General features: G+C 44.8%; 1 protein-coding gene across 2 annotated transcripts; it reads right to left on the bottom strand.

Annotated features, from left to right (window-relative positions):
* Positions 1-187: 187 nt before the first annotated feature.
* Positions 188-21,184, bottom strand: myom1b (myomesin 1b). Of its 2 annotated transcripts, XM_028966138.1 has the most exons (38): positions 21,122-21,184; positions 20,188-20,430; positions 18,315-18,446; positions 17,975-18,149; positions 17,254-17,411; positions 16,928-17,020; positions 16,022-16,110; positions 15,620-15,664; positions 14,605-14,766; positions 14,353-14,514; positions 13,601-13,742; positions 12,640-12,836; positions 12,500-12,553; positions 12,276-12,400; positions 12,007-12,190; positions 11,316-11,490; positions 11,089-11,210; positions 8,130-8,326; positions 7,925-8,051; positions 6,830-7,014; positions 5,977-6,091; positions 5,728-5,884; positions 5,536-5,642; positions 5,318-5,362; positions 5,093-5,229; positions 4,280-4,424; positions 4,124-4,183; positions 3,868-3,935; positions 3,674-3,787; positions 3,187-3,231; positions 2,548-2,635; positions 2,402-2,440; positions 2,156-2,261; positions 1,910-2,073; positions 1,451-1,487; positions 1,309-1,331; positions 1,127-1,182; positions 188-1,040 (listed from the first exon to the last, which is right to left on the bottom strand). In XM_028966138.1, exons 2-38 carry the CDS (start codon positions 20,337-20,339, stop codon positions 777-779), a joined length of 4,446 nt encoding a protein of 1,481 aa, XP_028821971.1. In that variant the 5' UTR covers positions 20,340-20,430; positions 21,122-21,184; the 3' UTR covers positions 188-776. The 2 variants fall into 2 exon arrangements, with proteins under 2 accessions (XP_028821971.1, XP_028821981.1); XM_028966148.1 differs by lacking the exon at positions 3,187-3,231.
* Positions 21,185-21,380: the final 196 nt, after the last annotated feature.

The following is a 21,380-nucleotide window of genomic DNA, read 5'->3' as shown; positions in this document are numbered from 1 at the left end:
CACTGTGATGCAGGGTTAATTGCAGAGGACACATTTCACTGTGTCGCCGCTGTGCTTGCTGTGCATCGCAATGACAAAAAACAATCACTTTCACTTCTGATGGCCGTTCCTCTCTGAAGCTGTCTGTGGCAGAACCAGGTTACACAATGGATGGCAGGGAAAAAGTTGAGACAAAAGAAGTGAGGCGCGAGAACGTGAGCTCAGTTTATTAGAAGGAGGTGACAGAAGAAGTGATGCAGATACATGGGCAGTGGTGTTACAACAAGGGCGTGGTCAACATGTGCAGCAACACAACAGCTGGTGCAGTGACAGGAAGTGATGTGATGCAACTGTGGGTGATATGGGTCACACAAACACTCAACACTAAACAAATAGGCGGAGCTGCTGTTCATCTGCCTTACCATGGCATCCACAAATGTCACCAATGAGCAAAAATAAGGCCACTAACTCACACTACCATCTAACCCCAACCATATGGGTTCTTATTTCCAAATTACCATGTACTAAGTTGTATTTGGTTAAACAAAAAACACATTTGAATACATTTTTTGCTGAATTAACAGGGTGGTATTTCAGATTTGTGGAGGTAAATCTTTGGACCAACAGAGTTTCTCAACAATTTTAGCACCTCTTTCCTGTTATGAACAATAAATGAAAATTGGGCGCAAACATTGATAAATCTAGTACCCAAGATGAACTGGATGGCCCACGCCTCGCCGCCACTTGGCTGTTACTGGTTTTGTACATATTTAATGGTTCGGATGGTTTCCCCGCTGTTACTTTTTCCCGGACTGGTGCACCTCATCGGGGATGAAGACACTTACGGTGAAGTCCCCGCTCTCTGTGCCGTACTTGTTCTTCACCAGGATGCTGTACTTGCCCGAGTCGGCCGTGTTCACCTGAGTGATGGTGAAGCTGGCGAACTTGCCCGACTCGAACTTCAGGATGTAGTGGTCGTCAGAAAACATCTCGCGTTCATTCTTCAGCCAGGTGACCTCGGGCACAGGGTCGCCCGAGATATTACACGTCAGGTTCAAAGCCTGTTCAGCCATAAACCATAGGTTGTGTATAATAATCATAATAATAATAATAACAGAATTAGCCTACAAAAGTATCATGATCCTACCTTGCCCTCCTGTATGGTGACCACGTCAGGGAGACCCCCAGCAACACGAGCACGATCTGGAACAAAAAGAACAGAATGTAGATTATTAGTGACTTAACATTTACTGTAGTTCCAAGTCATTTTACAGTAGATTTTTTTTTTTGTGTCAATTGATTTTGCAGAATTTTACAAAAACAACTCACTTCTCTCTGCAATGGCTGCAGCTCTACAGGAGAACAAAAACGAGACAGAGAGGGGTGGATCAGAAACACAAGTACACATGAACAACTAGTCAACTAATAAGGCTAATTAGGTGGCATGTCTGGAGAAAAAGCCAACCCTTACTTCAGTCTCTGGAATTCAGCGTAGGCATCATCAAATGCTGTAATAAAAAACACACAAGGAACACAAACATTTAGCAGCAGCTCATTTGCTGTGGTCTCATCATTTGCAAATAATGAGCTGTGCTGAAAGGAGTGCATTGGTAAAGCCTGAAACTGATGTGTGCAGCCCTGTTGAATTACATCAAAATGCAGTGTTGCCAGACATTTTAAACTTTTTCAACTACAAAATGTGAAGAAAACATACACAAAACTGCCAAAACTATTTGAGTAAGTATTTAACTGCCGCAACGTCTTTAGCATGTCTCCCTCGATACCTATTCTAGACAAATACAAATTCCCCCAAAACACCCCAGTCTGGTAACCATGATTGCACAGTCCTATGATTAGACAATAGTTCCTACTGTCTAAGTCAAGATTGCCACATTTACTAATACTAAACAATGAGACTGCTGCATTTTACCTTGGCCAGCCAGCTCCACAGTCCGTCGCAAGCCTCCCTTCCCGTCAAAGAACTCGATGGCGTACTTGCCCTTGTCCTTATCTGTGGGCTCAGAGATCTGCAGCCACAGCTGCTCTCCCACCACCCCACTCTTGATGCGCTCGGTGAAGGCAATGGCAGCGTCACTGTTGCACAGAGAGAGAGCGAGAGAGCATGTTAATACATGTGAAGACCTCCAGATTCAACTGCCACTGAACGGTGACGTACTTGTGGTGCCAGGTGACATGCAGCTCGTCGTTGTAGTAGCTGACGAACGTGTAGAGTCGGATGCCCTCCTCTGTGCTCTGGATCTTTAGCGGGGTGGAGGAGTTTGCTGGCCAGATGCAACGATTGTTAGAAGAAAAAGCAGCCATGTAGGATATGACATGGGAGAAAGGACCTTGTTATAGAATTATGAACCTCATGTATCATGGGTGCACAGTAATAATAGCAAGAATCTGAATGTGAACCCACCAATCACGCTGAAGACCATGTTCATCAGCTCTTTGAACCCTGTTGAAAGGAATTGACTGTTTTGTTCAATTTGCTTCTGTAGGACACGGCTGGGGTGCCTTAGAGGCATAGAACATCTGAACTGGACTTGTGAGGTCAAAGGTCACCTTGGTCTGTGAGGTTGAGCGTCGATGTGTCACTGCCACGGTCATCCTTCACGACCACCTCGTACACTCCCGCGTCCTTCTTGGAGATCTGATGCACAAAGCAGAGAACACGGGTCCGTGAGTTCGAATCCAGCCGCATGATGGCCGCCGTGTATAAACATGGAAAAGGAACGCGGTTCGGAAAAGCCGGGCTTTTCTCCCCTGCGACAGATGCTGCAGGACACTAGAAGCAAAAAAGCCCAAAAGACACAGAGGAGCGCAGAGACAAGCGAGAGCCAAGTGGTGAGACACGAGGAAAGGTCTTTACTTTACTTTATTTTATTTTGCAGACGCTTTTATCCAAAGTGACTTACAAGAGGAAACTAGCAATTCTTGTTCGATTTCTATAGATTTTGAGTTTACAAAACTAAGAGCCCTGATAAGGTCTAACTTGTCAGAAAAAGAACATGCTCGGAAATTGTTAAGTGCTAGACGAAGAAAATTTTTTTAATAAAAGAGGCACATGTAGCAGGAGAGAACGGGGAGAAGGCGAGAGGGGCGGGCGGACGGATGGAAAGACAAGATGAAGGGCATTCTCAAGGGCACTCGCAAGCAGACTGGCCGCGTGGCAGACGGCTTAGAGCTCAGAGGTGTCCTGACTTTCAGGTTCTTCCAAACGGAGAGGTCGTCTGCTGAAGCAGTCCGCTGCAACCAGACACATGAAGAGGTTTTACGCCGCCCGCTTTTACCTGCACATTCGCTCTGCCCTGGCTTCCATCTTCCATCACCTGATTACCTGCCTACTTGCTCGCACACACGTAACATTCACGTATCAAATTCAAAACAGGCAGAAACAGTCAACACAAAAACACATCTTCATGGCTGTGTTACATACAAAGTGAACATAAAGCAAACAAAGTGTTTTAAAAATATATTTTTACTATTTGCCATTAAAATACCCCAAATACTACATTAGAAATACCCATAAAACACTTTATTTAAAATGTAGTTATTTATTTATTTTTAATAGACTTTGGATAACATAGGAGAAATACTTTGACGTGTTACTATGCTTCTTTAGCATTCGTGATTTTTGGTATTAGTTTGAATTGACTGGATGAGTGTGTGTGTGTCTGTGTTTCTTCACCTGAGCGATCTCCAGGGTAAGCACACCCTCAGCGAAGTCAAGCTTCTCGTTGGCCTGAACCTCCCGTCCATCTTTATACCACAGAGCGACAGAGTCCTTCTTCATATTCCCTACCTGCCGAGAGAAAGAGACTCACCTGATATCGTCTACGCACAGAGAGAGAGCGAGCGAGTGGGCGAGAGAGGGCATCTCACCTTGCATTTAAGCCTCACACAGCACTCTGGGGTGACCTCATAACTTAGGTACTCAATAAAGTGGGGACCTACCGGGAAATACATTTTGAAATGAATTCAGTGGCACACACAGTGAAATTTTTTGATTATTTAGATGCTTAAAGGCACAGTACGTGTGTGCGGGGGTTGTGACGAATGTGTAGAGTCAGATGCCCTATATTAGATTCAATGTTAATTTAAGGTTATTTAATGTTAGTGAAAACACACAGAGCATTACCTTGCTTTCTGAACCACTCTTTCCTCTGGAACTCCGATTCCTTCTGGAGCTTTGTGAAAACTGCAACACAGTAGATATCAGTTGTGTTTTGACATGGCCAGTGTATGCTGTGTGGTGTTACAGTGTGTGTGTGTGTGTGTGTGTGTGTCGTTGTACCATCTCCAATGAGCACGAGGCTGGACTGGTTGGTGGCTTTGCCATCCTGGAGCTGGAAGGTGAACGTTCCCTCGTCGTCTTTGCCCAGAGACTCCATAAACATCTCCACAACCCCAGTGTTCTTGTCAAAATTCATCTTGTATTTCTACATGACAACACACACACACAACTTTTTATCAGAGGCAAAAATATTCAAGCGGTTCACAAGCGGATCATACATATAATTTTTTCATGTAGGGTTGTGTTTAACACCGCCATTTAAAATGGCAAAAATATATATGCAAAAGGAATATTCTTTTACAGAAACAAACCAAAAACAATCATGGCATGATGTTTCTAATGTCCAGTGTTGTCACACTGGTTTGACATGGCGAGGCAGGTGATCTGGAATGATGGTTGGACATGACTATGAAGAAGGACACATACGCACACATCACGAAACAGGGGTTTAATACATAGTGGACTAGACATCCAGTAACAAGTAACAATGACTTGATGGTGAACAGACAGGAACAGGGCAGCCTTATACAAACTTACACGAAAATGAAACTCCGGTCCGGATCCCACACCCGGAGTAACCCCTTCCAAACCGGATCATGACAAGTGTGTATAATGCAGACTAATTCAAACGTGTGGGTGAGTTAGGATGGTAACACACTCACCTATGAACCAGAAGACCCAGGTTCAAATCCCACTTACTACGATTATGTCCCTGAGCAACACGCTAAAACCTGAGTGTCTCCAGGGGGACTGTCCCTGGAGTCTGCTAAATGCTGTAAATGTGTGTGTGTGTGTGTGTGTGCGCACACCCACCTCTCCCTGGGAGATAAGGTTGTCGTTAAAGACGTACTCCACTTTCCCGTTAGCGGACATCTTCTCAGCCTGTAGCCAGAAACGAACTCTGCCCTTCTCGAGCAGCTCCACAGCCAGCTCGGACTTCAGCGGAATAACTGTGGAGGAATCATGTCACATGTCACTTCACTTTCAAAATGTGGCTCAGGAGCGTCCTAGGACAAAATGTTCGGCTGCTGCACTCACTGGGGAATTTGTGGTCATGGCTGATTTTCAGCAGCTCTTTCAGTCCTATCAGAAGGAGAACAAAGTCAGGATCTTGTAGTTACCAACAGTGGTGGCATAGCGGGTATGGAAGTGGACTCATAATCAAAGAGTTGTGGGTTCACCCACCTTTCATGGCTGCCCACTCTTCACAAAAGGTAATGAGTTAAAAGCAGAGGACATATTTTGTAATGACTAACCCTCCTCAGTGAGCGTGTAACTGGATGATGCCCCATTGGTGTGTGTGACCAGACAGGAGTAAATTCCGAGGTCTTCCTCAGAAGGACTGTTAAACGTGGCTCTCGACCTGTCAGAGTAAAGAAAGAAGGAAAACGTGGTATTCCAATAACACACACAAAAACACACACATTCCGACATTCAAACACACTCACTGGCTCCCTTTGGTTTCTACGGTCAGACGCGCAGAGTCGGTGAGCTCCTCATAGTTCTTGGACCAGACAAATTTGGAGTCCGACGTTAATTCGCTGCACTCAAAGATGAGTGAAATCACACCATCGCCGTCAACGTCCACTCGGATGTCCTTAGAGCCTGGGTTACGAAGATAAAAAAACAAAGGTTAAAGAGGTCAAACTGGTCTGCAGAGTTCAGCTGTTGCACTCCGGGTTTGTTTCTCACCGCACCTGGTTTGGTCTCGGCCGGGATGGGCTCTGTGGGTTCTGAGGGTTTACCGACTCCGGCCTGGTTCTGGGCACGAACGCGGAACACGTATGTCTCTCCTTCCTTCAGGTCCTGAACCTATTACAGTCAAGAGACTGAGTGTTACTTATCTTCCATATACTGTATATAGACTGCTCTGGCTCCACATTCTGGGGCGGAGTTCATTGTGTTTTCCTGATGCCCCGATTGTATTCACCTGTTGTCGTGTATAAATGTATCCTGACTCTATCTAGACCTTGTCTGCTCACTGTATTTTATTGTGGTCTGAAGTGAGTGTCTATGTGCTTTGTTATTTAATAAGTCCCTGTTTTGTGAGTCGCGCATAATTAGCAGATGTATGCACACCTTATTACACACAACGATGTATATCATTTTTTTTTTAAATGATATATACATGAAGAATATGGATGAAACACAATCCTCTAAAGTGATATCAGGCCTCATTTCCTGATATAATTTCTTCCAGTTAAAATTGCTATCATTCTTTTTCTTTCTACCCCATGTAGGTGTTCAAATACTGAAAGGATTTTGTTTAATTCCAAGGATACAACGAAGCAGAGATATATTGGTAGGTGTGATTTGAAGATGATGCATCAGTTCACCAGTTAATATTTCTGTATAATTTTGCTTAGAAGTAATTATTTGTCTTGACTGACCCTAAGAACCAGTGTTCATTCTACAGCAACTGGTCACGTGACATCATTTCCACATACTTGATTAGGAGGTATGAGGTTTAAACAGACTGAATGTTCCTCTCGGTCAATCAGAAAGCGAGGTTGATAATGGTTATGGTGTGCTATGTACATGAACACACACCTTCATGTAGGTCTTGGTGCAGGACTTCTCATTGACGCCTCTCCATGCCTCAATCGGGGCATCAGCCTCCTTAATGTCGATGTAGTACCCGTTCACCCCACTGCGGCCCTGGTACACAGGTGGTTTCCATAGCAATACCAGTGAGTTCTTACGAACCTCCAGTGCCTGGAGGTCATGGGGAGGTCCTGAGAAAAAAAAACGTCAAATTTGCCTTTTTGGTGTGTATATATGTGGACACAGTTGCATTACATTTACTTTTTTTTCCTTTACAGCGTTTATCAGACGCCCTTATTTAGACCGCCTTACAGGGGTGTTGAAATTGATCATATTATCGATGTATCACGATGCAGACAATATTGCAGCAATGCAGTGCAGATCATATTCGATTACATCATAACAACGTTGCTTGGTGATTTTCTGGCGACGATATAAAAATTCTGGTTAAAAAGACTGTGGAAGCCTGGTAATGACTGTGGAAGCCTGATTAGTACAGTGGTGCTCCGTTTCATGCTGTACCGTGTGGCACCGGCAGCCTTGTCCTCGCACTTGAATTTTGACCGCTGTGTGCCGCAAAATATTTTCACGTGACCAATATAATCCAAGCGGGCGAGTTTTCTTTCTGCCCCTTCAAAACACACACACTAAGCTGGAATGGAGAAAAAAATCCAGAGATCTACGACACAACATTATTGTCCTACCAGGAGCTTCGAAAAACACACTTCCACACAGGTGTACGAGACTTTAACTCTTGTATTTGAAAACATCATGTGACCCTGTCGAATATTTATGGGATGCATATTGATGCATCGATATCGAGGCACTGATAATCGGAATCGAATCATGATGCCAGTGAAGGTTCACACCTCTAGTGACTTACAATCAGTTGTTGCAGGGACAGTCCCCCCTGGAGACGCTCAGGGTTAAGTGTCTGACTCAGGGACACAATGGTAGTAAGTGGGGTTTGAACCTGGCTCTTCCGGTTCATGGGCAAGTGTCTAACCCACTAGGCTTCTACTCTACCCTTGGGGCGGGGGTTTTAGTTTAAAATCTTCAAACTTCATTGACATGATGCTAAAATGTATGTAGTGGACCCACCGGGCACAGCGATGGTCCATTCCTCACACCTGAAGACCTCACTGGGCAGAGAAGGGACACCCACACCAGCCATGTTAGCCGCGCGCACCTGAAACTGGTAGTTCATGTTCTCCTTCAGGTCTGACACCTGCGGAGAGAGACAGCGAGGGGTTAGAGGAGGCAAGGTCAGAGCAAGATTTTACTGAAACAACTTAACAACACAGACCCTGTACGCTCTCTCTGTGATAGAGTGGATGTTCGCCTCATGCCACTTCCCCGGCACGCCGGCCACCACCTCACGATAGTCCACAAAGTACCCAGTGATGTCGGCACCGCCAATAAAGGTCGGCTGCTTCCAGCCCAGGACCATGGAGTCACGCACGCTCTCCAGCACAGTGATGCTGTAGGGTGGAGCAGGGGAGGCTGGGAAGGCAACGGGTCTAAGTTAGAACTTAAATAGGTGTGATTTATATAACACTCTCATTGGCTGGGTGTGATTGTCTGTTGTTGTTGTTGTGTGTGTGTGTTTGTGTGTGCATAATGCATGGGCCGATTTGCTGACAATGCTAGTGGGCATGTCTGATTACATCTGTATTTGTGCGTTAATGCAGGTGACCAGGAGTGCTGCCTTGAGTATCTTAGCAGGATCCGGTGACAGTAGCGCGTGAGTTAAGGTAGTGTAGGTTAACACAACACCTTACCTTTGGTCATACTTTTATCCTCATACAGACGCCACTACTTAGTCATTGTTTCTTACCTGTGAATTTGAGTGATGTTCTGTGAAAGTGAATTACCAACCATTGCTATTGTACTGTGCTGCACTGTACATTAAAGAACGCTAGGGTTCACCATAACACTACATATATAGTCAATAGATTAAAAAGTACAGCTGGGGAACAAGGAAAATGTTAACAGCAAAATAACATTTTTAAGTATAATACAGAAGAAGGAGAAGAGGAAGGGAGAAAAAAAGACAACTCTTAGGAATTCTTTCTTCAGGGTAAAGATCCAGAGAGTTGTTGGAGGAACAGTCGGCTCACCTGCCGAGTCTCTCTGGGTTCTGTCTCTCTCCCGATTGGACGAGGCTTCTACCGCAGACTTACGTGTCGTGGCCTCATTGGCTGCCCCGGTGTCTCGCTCCAATGCTGGTTCTGACACCAGCTCCTCTGTTATTGGCTCTTCAATTGAATCTGACATCACCAGAGTTATTGGTTCTTCCTTTGGCTCTGACACCATCTCTGTGATTGGTTCTTTCTTTGGCTCTGACATTAGTTCTGAAATGGGTTCTCCTACAGGTTCTGACAGCAGCTTAGTTACCAACCCTGAGCCCTGAGGGCCCACTTCAGAGTCTAATTGCATGTGGCCCACCTGAGAGCCCAAATCTGCACCAGTTTCTTTGAACAGGTGGGCTTGTGCTGTGGATTCGTCCACCTGGCTCCAGTTGAACCTCTCGGCCCTTTTGGTTCTACTGAGCATGCTCTGTGGCCCCTGGGGGCCGCCCTCCCCAGCCCCTCTGTCTGCAGTGTGAGCTCTGAGCGCTAGCGCAGTGTCAGGGGACGATTGGGGGGACACATGCCTGCCCTCCAAACGTGGTCTGTGCTCGGTTAGTCCGACCCCGTTACCCCCCGATGCCAGACACACACCATGAGGAATACCGCCCCCTATAGGAGTTAGCAGAGAACAGCAAAAGAGAGGTAGGGTTAAGATCAGGCAAAATAATTCATCATATTACAGACTCACACATACAGATATTATCGATACACAACTAAAGCAAAATTATACAACAACCAGATCTCCACACCGTTACAAAACCATAATGTAAATCACACACTGCATAGACAGCACTGCCAAAACATTACATGGTCTGAAACCAGAGCCTTCAGTGAAATTTATTGAAATATTCGAAAGGAAAAGAGAGGCACACGTAAGAGTCTTCATCTGACTGCATTGACAAAATAAAGACAAGATGGCTGAGCAGACATCTTAAAGAAGAAAATAAATTTAGTGTGAGAAATGAGATTTTGGGTTAGGGTAGTACATTCAGCAACATTGTGAGCGCATGCAGACTTTGCACCAACCCTTGATGAAAACATCACACAGCTTTTGGTAACCAGGCAGAAAGGGAAGGACAGAAAGGACACAGTGGGAATAAATACTGCTCATAATTAATGATAGAAAAGCACTAGAATTAGCACAGAATGCCAACAAACATTAGCTTTCCCGCTAACACATATATTTGGAAGTCTGAGGAACATTAATGATTTAGCCAGACACCTTTACAATAATATTATTACTGGTGCTATTGAGTTGGCTGTGAAGAAAATTAGGTGGTGTAGAGATATAAATATAGATGTCGTAATTATAGTAATAATAACAACAGGCTAATGCTAAGCTAATTTAATAAAATGACTTCAGTCTAACCAGACCTTAAAAGCATAAACTGCTGCAATTCTGCATCACAGGAACAAGGAACATGGTTACAGAGGACTAATTTAGTTCATACTTCATTAGGAACAACTGTACTCGATTGGCTAACTGCTAACATTATTGAACCGTATCGGCATGGTTACCAGGTGTGTTTCATAACGGTGAACAAAGCATGCTGCTCGGCACAAAGATTCACAGTGACAGTTGGAGGTCAATGCAGAGAGGCGAGGCATTATGGAATATAAAGCATGAAGGGGGTTATTGGAGGTATTTGAGCACCTTTAAAGGTTTGGGGATGTGTGGGTGGGGCATGGGGCAAGATGGGTGGGTGATTGTGAGCTGGATTGTAACCACCGCTATGTTGGATCACATGACCCAATCAAGAAGACGGTCTACAAGTCCTGACCCCGCCTCCAGGACAAGGTGTAGGCGGGGCTGTGGAACAGGTGGGAGTGTTGACGGTGCAGCAGAACTTGGTGGGTTAAGCATAGGAACCATGGCTCAGAACACGGAATACTGGCAAGTTGGACAGCTGATGGAACACAAGTTTGGGATTCTCCAGATGGACAGAGGAAAGAAGACAAGACTAATGGAAAATACCATTCAGAGGAAAAAAGTTTTTTTTCTACACCAGGTGTCTTACATCTGTGAGATTTCATCAGTTCTTCATCCAATATAAACAGATCTCACCTAATGTCATCAAGTCTGTATTTCCATTATTTAAATGAATTGTTCCCATCAAACTCTGACAGACTCACCGATGGCGGCCTTCACCTCAATGGCCTCAGACTCCTGTGAGCATTCGCTCAGACCTGCAGCATTCACCGCTCGCACTTTGAACACGTAGCTCTCGTCCGTGGTCAGGCCATGGCAGATGAACCTAAACACAAGCCTCCAGGGTTTTAATGCGCTATTTGCTAGTGTGTTTAAATGATGTGCATTTTAAATTCATTCCTCCAGTTCCACAGGGTGCGCTGTTGGTTACCTTGTGCCTTTGATGGGTTTGTTGTTGCAGGGCTCCCATTCATTTTTGCCGGCGAGACTGGTCTCGATGTAGTAGCCGATCAACTCTTTAGCGTCTTTTGAAGCTTCCCAGGACACCACCACGGATGTGTCAGTGTTCCTGGTTGGTACCACACGCCCAGGGGCTGATGGGATATCTGACAACGAGGGAACAGACCTTAATAAATTTAAATATTTGCAAGCTGACATCATGCGCATTTTTTTGGACATATCCAGTGAATTCTGAAAAACACATTTGTTAACGAATAAAAAACGTACATAAAAACTAAATGTGTTCAGAATTCATGTAAATTACATTTCTGAGACAGATGTATCATTGTATTTGTTCAAATTCAAGTTCAGTTATCATATGGGACAAGTGATTTAAAATAAAGATTTTAAAAGATCTAACTTTTGTCTGTGTTTTGTATGTATTTTATTTCAGCCTTGTAAAATGTAAAATGTACTGAACATAGATATTTAGGTATTCTGATAATGTATCTCTTTAAGTGAAAGTGAAGTGATGTATTAATGATGTATTAATGTATTCCATTATATCTTAACCCTATCTGCACAATCATGATGAAATTATTTCATTGTTTCTAGTAAGTAAAATGCCCGACTGGACCTAGTTGGTATGTCCCAGCCTTGGAATGTCCCTTCTCTGAACTCACTCAGTTTGTCTCCAACAGTGGTGGCCTCAGTGGCATCGGAAGGCTCCCCGACACCCGCAGAGTTGCAGCAGCGCACACGGAAGCTGTAGGACTTCCCCTCGGCCAAGTCAAAGAGCGCAAAGCGCGGGGACTTCACCGGGATATCTGTGTTGACGCGCTGCCAGCTGTCTGTGCCCGCCACACACTGTCACGCACACACACACACACACACACACAGACTTTGGCCACTGAACTTCAGCAGACTGTTGAAGTAATGCAACATCACTCACCTTCTCAACGTAATACATGACACCTTCATGGCCCTTTTCACTGGGCGGTTTCCAGCTCAGTACCACGTAGTTCTTTGTCGCCTCGATAACCGCCAGGTCCAGGGGTTTGCCAGGGACCACCGCCTCTGTTTCCGTGGAAACACAAATGTTTTCAGTGATTATTTTAGCGACGGTGGCCAGGACTGACAGAGTGGAAGCACTAATTGGTGATAATCCTTCCCGACCTGATGGCTCTTCTTCAGTGACGATGATCTGGCCGGTCCAGGGAGCCGAGGTTCCTACGGACAATATAGAACATGAAATGCATGTAATAAACAGAGGGATGAAAAAAAGAGTGAGAAATGGCATGAAGGGAGAGCGACACCTTTCCGAGCGAGATCAGCTGGGTCCATTGCAGCGGCAGGCTCAGATACACGGGATGGGTAGCTCATGCCGGCTTTGTTAATGGCTCTCACGCGGAACACGTAACTCCGCCCCTCCACCAAACCGGTCACCGGGAATCGGGCAAACTTCACTGGGGTGTCGTTGCATTGAATCCAGTGTGTGGTTCCAACTTCACACCTGATGAAATAGCAGAGAGAACAGAACATTTGTTTTTCAGTCTTTATTGTGTAATATATTGTATTGTATGGTATGTTATGGAAGTGAGGTAAAAGCTGACAACTGACTGAAAGCCCTGTGAACGGCCGATTATGCTGCAACATGCTGCAACCTACCATCACAGGTTGTAACTTTGCTAATCCTACAGAACAGAAGACTGTCTGCAAACTACTGCTAGCTGTTTAACCTTTGACAGGGAAGGATATTCATCCATTAATCTGACTTACGCCATTATACTGGGCGCCAAGTTCTTATTTACTTGCATAAATTACATTCAGTTTTTTTGTTACATGTAGTCAGATTTTTTCTTGATTGGCAACTGGCCTTTTGTGGACAAAACGACTTTTTGTTGTGAAAGTGACAGTAGCCCTTGTGGGTAACACACTCAATCAATTTCTGTTGTTGCTGAAAAGCAATCTGTGGACAAAATGACTTATCATGACAAAACAACATACCTTGGAAGAAATTACTTTCTGTGGGTCACAAAGTGTATTTTGTAGATGAAAAGACATTCAGATTTTATCTAAATGCATTTTGACAACATCTTCATATAATACAGAGTCTGTCCTCCAAATCACAGGTGTCATTTTCAGCACAAATTGAATTCCTGTTTTTATTTTGTGAATAGAAGCGACAACTTCTTGCTTTTGTGTACAAATATTAATGTATGGGAATAGTCTAATATGTGCAGACCTGTAGACCACCAGGTTCTGACCAAAACCTACCTGTCCACAAAGTAACCCAGGATGGGACTGCCTCCGTCCACAGCTGGCTGTTTCCAGGTTACTATGATATAATCCTTATTGACATCCTGGCAGTGCACGTCCAGAGGAGCACCAGGAGCACCGTGGATCTCTGCATCTGCATCTGTAAAACACACATACATAAAAAAACATGGGAGTCATTACACACGATGACATACATAGAAAAATGCAACTATATGCATTCAGAGCAGACATTCTGTCCATATGCACGCATACATGCACACTTGTAACATGTACAGAATTAGACCTGAAACCAGAAGCCAAGAGGATCTTTAAACACCAGCACCTTCTTCCTGTCATTCCTGACATTTGACAGATATTTATTAAGAGGTTACAGTAATTCAAAAATACTTCAAACAAATGACACAAAACTATTTCTTTATGTGTGTGTGTTTGTGTGTGAGTGAGTGAGTGTTTGCATGTGTAATAAGAAATTTCCATTGTGGAATCAGAGGCCATTAACACCCATTTGTTATGGATCAACAATCTCTCTCTCTCACATACACACATACACACACACACACACACACACACACACACACACACACACAGAGCCCTGTATTTATATAGAGTCAGATGGAACCTTTGTTTGCCCTTGGCCTTACTGAATCCAGCAGCAGCCGGTGACATGTGTGGAGATGCTAAAAATACCACATCTGAATTTTGTTATACGATGAACATCACGACTATGTGAGCACATGATCGACTCTGACCTCTGACGAAGACGTAGGCGGAGTGCGTCTCGTAGCTGGACTTGGTGGTGACGCGCAGCGTGTACAGGCCCTCGTCCTCCTTGTTCAGGTGCGTCAGGGTAAGGGTGGCCCTGTCTCCACTCCAGTGCATCTGAGCCCATTTTGATGGAACCAGCAGCTTATCTGACAACCATATGTTTGGTGTGTGAGAAATTGAACTTAATTTCCAATATTTATAACATATTTGACAGCATGATAAAAGTCCATTATTACCATCTCTGTACCACTGAATCTCAGGCTGGTAACGGTGCAGGGTGGGGTAGATGATGACCGAACAACCAAGGCTCATAGTCTCGCCCTCGCGGCCAAACGACACACCAAACTTCTCCACAATGTGAGTCTCGAACGTCACGCCATACTCGGAGCACCATCCAACTGCAGAACCATACCACACCACAGAGGGCATCAGGACAAGAACAGGATTGTGACACTTTTTGGTGATCAGAGTCTGATCAGGTCACGGGCATCGGGTCTCATGCCGGGATGAGCGTTGGGTGACATGACACACACACACAAAAGTGACAAAACCCGAAAGCCTCAGAAAAACGTGTGTGTGAAGAATTCGGAGCAACCCAGAGGAGATGAAAGCATGGATCCTGCAGAGGTCCAGACAGAGGACGGGTTTCACAGACACACAACGCTGGACAAGACTCCATGCAGACGGGCACAAAAACACTCAATATTACCCAGTAACGCCTATTGAGTGTGTCTCAGAACTCCAACCTTTGACGTTTACATACCTTTACAAGGCACCGGACCAATTATTGTAAACTAAATGGCATATCAAAACTGTTCCAAAACCTTATAAATGGTTTAACATTTACAAGACGTTTTTAAGGGAAATGCGTTGTTGTCATCAGGACCAAGAAACAAAGTTTTGATAGAAGAAGATGGCGGTCGTGCACAAAGACATGGTGAAGCGCTACTGACAAACTGACAAACGTCACACAAATATGAAAGGAGTGGCAGTGGAATGTTCACGCAGCGGAGTCCAAGAGCTTTGTTACCTTCTGCCCGGGACCTTGCCCTCGCTGCATCCAGCCAACAAAAGACAGAACACCCATCAGTACAGCGCAATTAGCACGTTAGCATCCTAGCTCGCCTTCACATTGACGATACGGAAGGCTAATGCCTTAAATCGCTCCTTTCCGTGCCCTCCATTTGAAAGCTATCAAATGAGCACAGAATTAAGCGGATGCAGGGAACTGTCTCTTTTGTGGTGACTTACGCTGTCGGGGGACAGGGAGGGACTCGTCAATTTCACCCTTGAACCCTACAAACACAGCATGTGGAAATTGATTATTTGTCCCATAAGGGCATGCTCAGATTTTGTGAAGTTACAATATATACACAAGTATAAGCGGATAACATGTTTTTGTGGTTTCACTTCACATGCTCACCTGCTAAATTTGACATGTTTTAACCACTGTAGCCAAAGCAAGAATGCTAACTGTTTTAAAAACAGGCTAATTAAGTTGGTGTTTATCTGTATTTCATGGTTGTTAGTGACAGAAACTTGCTGATGCTGACCTTTGGGCTATTAAAGGTCACACCAAACTGATGTGTCCTTAAAATTAACGTGAAAATTGACTTTTTGAATAACAGCAAAACTTTACTAGTCTAAACATACTCTTGACGACGACAGAGGCGAAGGCAGACAGCTCTCCCTTGCTGTTCATGGCAGACACTCGATACTGAGCAGTGTCATCAAAGTCACATCTGAAATGAGAGAGCAGCGAAAAACCATCAGGGTACCCCTTCACGTGCACATTACAAACAAACGCGTGCTCTATAACTCTTTATATTTCTTGGTCTTAACGACACACACACAAAAGCAGTAAATCACTCAGAAGCATGTGTGGCGAGGCTGTAAAGTGTTCCCTGAATCCCAGATTGGGGAGCACTGGGGTATAAATAGAGTCGGCAGTGATGTCACAAGTGTCGGATTCAGCGGCTTGGCATTTTAGCTCGTTGACTGTGAGACTCTCATGCACCCCGAGCTCAAAGTCTGCTTTAACACTTAGCGTTTAACGTCTGTGTGTCTGAATTTCGCTGTTTTTTTGCTGCTTGCAAGTTATTAAAGGCCCGGCACTACTTTGTGTATGTGAGTATTTTTAGATGTGCTCTTTATTATCAGGAGAGGTTGGAGTGTGGCCCAGATTACAAAAGCTGAGTGGCACTATGACTCTTTGTGTGTGTGTGTTGGGCTGTAACGTTACACCACATGTAACATCCACGAAGATGCTTCCCATCCACTAATTAGTGGCAACTAATTATGCTGGTTCCTGTTGCTTGCAGAAGAAAGTACGAAACATCATTTTGCAAAAATCACTTTTCAGTGTCAATCTATGGCCAATCGTGAGGTTTATTGTGGGTTAAACAGCTACATTGTTGCAAGCGAGAAATAATGATCACTGCTAATGCACCCGCCGTAAAGTTTAACACAGTCAGTTCATTTCAACACATTAGATGAATTGTAGAGATTAACATGTTCATTTTAATTTCTCACATCAGAGAATGATATACTGTGATATACCTGTTGATCTCCAGGGAGTGAACATTGTAGCTGCTCTCCACCTTGTACTTGCCAGGACTGGACAGAGGGTCAATGCTCACATTGTTCTTATACCTGGAAAATAACAATCAATCGCCACTGTAACAAACAATGTCTGGTGGATCACAGAAATATATGGAAATGTTAAGATATATAAAATGTGTGTATAAAGTATAGAATGTTTAATTGTGGACAGAGTAAAAAAAAAAATTATAATAAATTTGGAGTTGGTTCATGTGAGTGTTGGTGAATAAATGAGTCTTTGCATGTGTGTGTGTGTGTGTGTGTGTGTGTGTGTGTGCACTGACCAGACAACACGTGGCTCCGGCCAGCCACTGATGGTGCAGTGCAGCCTCACACACTGCTTCTCCCACACAGTGTGTGAGCGCGGTTTTATCACAAACTCCGGGGCATGCATCAGGTTGTCCTCGTTCATGCGCTTGTGGTGCTCCTCGTTTTCATGGATCTGAGGGGATGGCAGCAGCGTGATTTTGCCCAGCATTTCATGAACAGTTTCGCCTCTGACATCACACACAGATCAGGCTAGTCACAATGCGCTGACACACATGTGCCTAAAGGCCTATTTATGCTTCCAGTGAAGATCAAACTCTTACAAATATAATTTGTATGTTTAGTGTAAATAGCACTTTTATCATATTATTTCCCCATGACCTTTCAACCTTGACCTTTTCACTGGAAGAAAGAATAGGCCACACAATCACAGCATCCAGAGAGGCCTTTGTTAGCCCTGTCCATCCCGCCATGTAATATTTACTAACAGCGCGTGTGCTGTAATGTTGACATCCCCGTGGCTCGCTATGCCCTTCAAGACCGCAGGAATCGCCACCTCCTCTAGACCCCCGGTGCTCATTAACACACAACACCACCAACAAGCCCCAAGACACTGGAGTGGGACACGGTAGGAGCTAAACCAGGGCCTGTTGGCACGCAGCGGGACGATACCAGATACTGAACTTTGCTGCTTGGACTAGTGTGTGGTGGGGTGGTGATGTTGCTGCACAGACTGACCCTCTTGCTGAGGGAGATGCGCTCGGCAGACTCCCTCATGACAGCTCGGCGGGAGGAGTGCTCCCTGCGCTCCGTCTCCACGCTGCTGGTGAACAGGTCCCGGCGGGCCAGGTACCCGGCCGTCTCCTTCATATGAGTGTCCTCTGTGTCAGTCATCCCGCTCGCATACTCCTTACTGAGAGGGAGGTCAGGGTGGGGGTCAACAATAGCGCAGATGCGTTAAAAGGCCTGCTCCACCTCGTCTAAAACTTGTTTAACCAACACTGACATCTGCACCAGCACATCAACCCTCCAGAAATGGAGTGTTCGAACCCTCATCCACAACAGGGTGCTTCATTACCTGCCCCTGAAGATGGGCACAACATAGCCAATGATCTGGTTCTCCTTGTCCATGGCCAGATAAGTGGGCTTGGCCCTCTTGGGCAGGGGACTCGACGCACTGTCCTCCAGGGGAGTAAAGCTTGCGTGGAGGCTACAGCGGCAACACAAAGAGACATAAAGTCTGATCTAATCACGTTATCAAATAATGTAGGCAGGTCGTTAGAAGGGGACTTTTTTAGGAGGAAAAGGGAGGGAATAATGAGTGCAGAATGAAAATTAAAAGGATCAACAAACATCTGCAGGGTTGGTTATTATGGGATGTTGATCTTGACTTCAGAACTTCATGAGGTGTAAAGAGTGTTTTGGTCATTCTGCTTCTCCATCTAGAGAGTGGCAGCTCTCAGTTGAATCTGGAAGTTGTCCCCTTATGATGTCATAAGGAGAAAGGTTACCTCCCGTTTCTCATGCTTTGCCTGCCCAGAGAATTTCCCACCCCTCCCCTAAAACATTATCTACACCAACCGTGTTGAATGTAAAAATGAGCACAAATGTGTTTTTTTTTTTACTTCCGTCATGCGAGACTCAGTGGATTAATTTGATTCTGTTCTGGAAAAAGATCTGCGCCAAACAAATGCCTGCTAAACTTCTGTAAGCCTTCTCCTCTTCGTCCCGCCTCTCTCCTCCCCATTAGCATTTAAAACTAGAGACACAGAAACGGCGCGTCCTGGGAAAACTCATTGTGGGGCTGGATCAAAGTGGCTGTAATTCTGCATCACGGCCGAATTTCGGACAGAGATGTCAGATACAGTATTAGGGGACCAATAAGACTGATATAATAGAAAAATATCATAGGACCTTTAAGGATACGACAGGCATTGGGCTCAGCAACCCATATGCATGCACAATGGGTAGTTTTGATTTTTATATAAACATAGCAAAAAGCAAAGTCTTTACGCACTTTATGTAAGCTATCGTAAGGGTCTCGACTGAATTGGCAATTGGTAACGTGAATGAATAACTGCCTCAAAAATTAGTTCAATTATGTTTTTTGCTTCTGACCTAAACATTTCAGCACCTCTGCTCTTCACAAAGGCCTTTCAATTTAGCAAAAACTCAAAAATAAATTAGCGTCTGAGTGCCAACTGCCTCCAACAGGGCGAACATACTATAACTGAACAACATCAGGCAGTGATGCTCCAATATAAATATGAGTAATCAACTGCATGCCATCATAACTATGCATAATAAACAAATAAACGTATGTATGTGTGAACCAGTGCTGGTACTGATGACCTCATTTACATTTCAAAAGCTTGTGGAACAATATTGGAGCTCATAAGATTGTGATTTGGCATGCCGACTGCATGCCTTTCTCAGGGTTGGGTTTCCATAGCAAGACATTATGACACCACATTCCCTGCTGCGACCAAAACCCAGACAGCCTGGCCGTCATACAGCTGGATCACCGAGATCAGGATGACAAGAGTGAAACTAGGCTTGAACAATGGCGCTAGATGGACCCACTTAAAGCTCTGTCCCATCTGTAATCTAACAAAAGACTCAGCTGTAGACAATAAATCACGGACTCTGGACAACAAGGACCTGCTTCTTAGACTTCACCGTCCGGCTGGAGACCACTGAGTGTGGCTGAAGACATGTGCTGGGTTAAGGTTAAGCACACTGGGATTTCTCGAGGCATGCAGGATTCACAGGCAAGTTATTTTAGAGTTTGTTCCAGGGGGTCAGGGAGACATAGGAGGGTGAGTCCTCCGCTGAGGCGAGGGATATTACAGTGGATACGAGGGGCAGCAGGGTGTGGCTCAAAACAGCCGATTAAAGGAGAAATGTGAAAGAGGTGGAAACCACAGCTCTTTGGGGCCACGCCCCCTTACCCCCTGGAGCTGCTGGCGCTGCTGCTGCGGGCGGAGTAGCTGCTGCTCGACATCTTTTGGTACTGGCTGGCCGTGGACTGCGTCTCCCGGCCACGGTACCCACGGTCATAGTGGCGGTGGTGTTTCTGATAGAACGGCAACGATCCCGACATCCTGCTTGGTACTCCTACTCCAAAGCTATGTTTCCCAATGCTACTTGTCACCTGAGTATCTTTTGCTGATGGTGGAGAACAGGGTCTCTGGCTGAAAATGTCATGAGTGCCCGTAATAAAAAAAGGCAGCGGTGACAATTAGTTCATTCATATCAGTTTGGTTCATTCAAATCAGTTAAAAAAATGTTTATTGTGTGGCTGTGGTAACATTGGTGCATTCGCTTTGTTGAACAGTTGAAAGTAGGATGCTGTTAACACATCTCAGATGGTTCAAATCTCAGATTATCTGAAATGTTCAAGACTCCTGACCTGTGAATCTGGAAGTCCTATACAGGCACATGCACCGAGCAATACAACAAGAGAAGAAAAAAACCCAAACAAGCATGCACAGGTTAACAGAGGCATCAACAACCTGAATTTTTCCATAAAAGCAGGATTTCACAGTCAGATGGCATTAAGATGGAATCCATGACTGACCATCAGAAAAGCTACTTAGCCAAATTCTTACTAGAAACTCATAACTTAACCAAGAAAATCCATCAGAAATCTTGTTTAGTGGAATATCCCCTCACCTAGACACAATGTGACTTCTAGATTACTACTGTTAAATGAACGCCATCAAAGCTGTTAGGTTTATTATTATTATTACTGTACAATAATTCTATGCGTGCTACTCAACATAGATATATAATTCTACTACTAAAGTGCAAACAGCAACAAATCGGTGAGACAATGCAGAAAAGCATGAAGCAGAATGAAGTTCCATCACGCAGTGGCCCTACCTTCTCCAAGCCGCGCTCAGACGTCTGAAGGGCCACTCGTCCGCCGCTCCAGCTGACAGGCACAGAAATCCATGCAGAGTCGCGCTGCGCTCCGAGGCCTTTTATGGCCAGTCAGGCCGTTAAATTTAGCCGTGGACGCCAGGGAGGCCAGGAACTCTCACCCCCTCTCCACAGAGCACAAACCTAGTTTATTATAATTGTTTTTATAATGCCGTACTGCTTTTTCACAAAGCTTTCTATTCTGCTATATTTACTTCCA

The sequence above is a fragment of the Denticeps clupeoides genome, chromosome 2 (genome assembly GCF_900700375.1).
Source record: "Denticeps clupeoides chromosome 2, fDenClu1.1, whole genome shotgun sequence".
NCBI lineage: Eukaryota > Metazoa > Chordata > Actinopteri > Clupeiformes > Denticipitidae > Denticeps > Denticeps clupeoides.
Note: the sequence above shows the minus strand (reverse complement) of the source record. Positions and strands in the feature narration are given on the sequence as shown.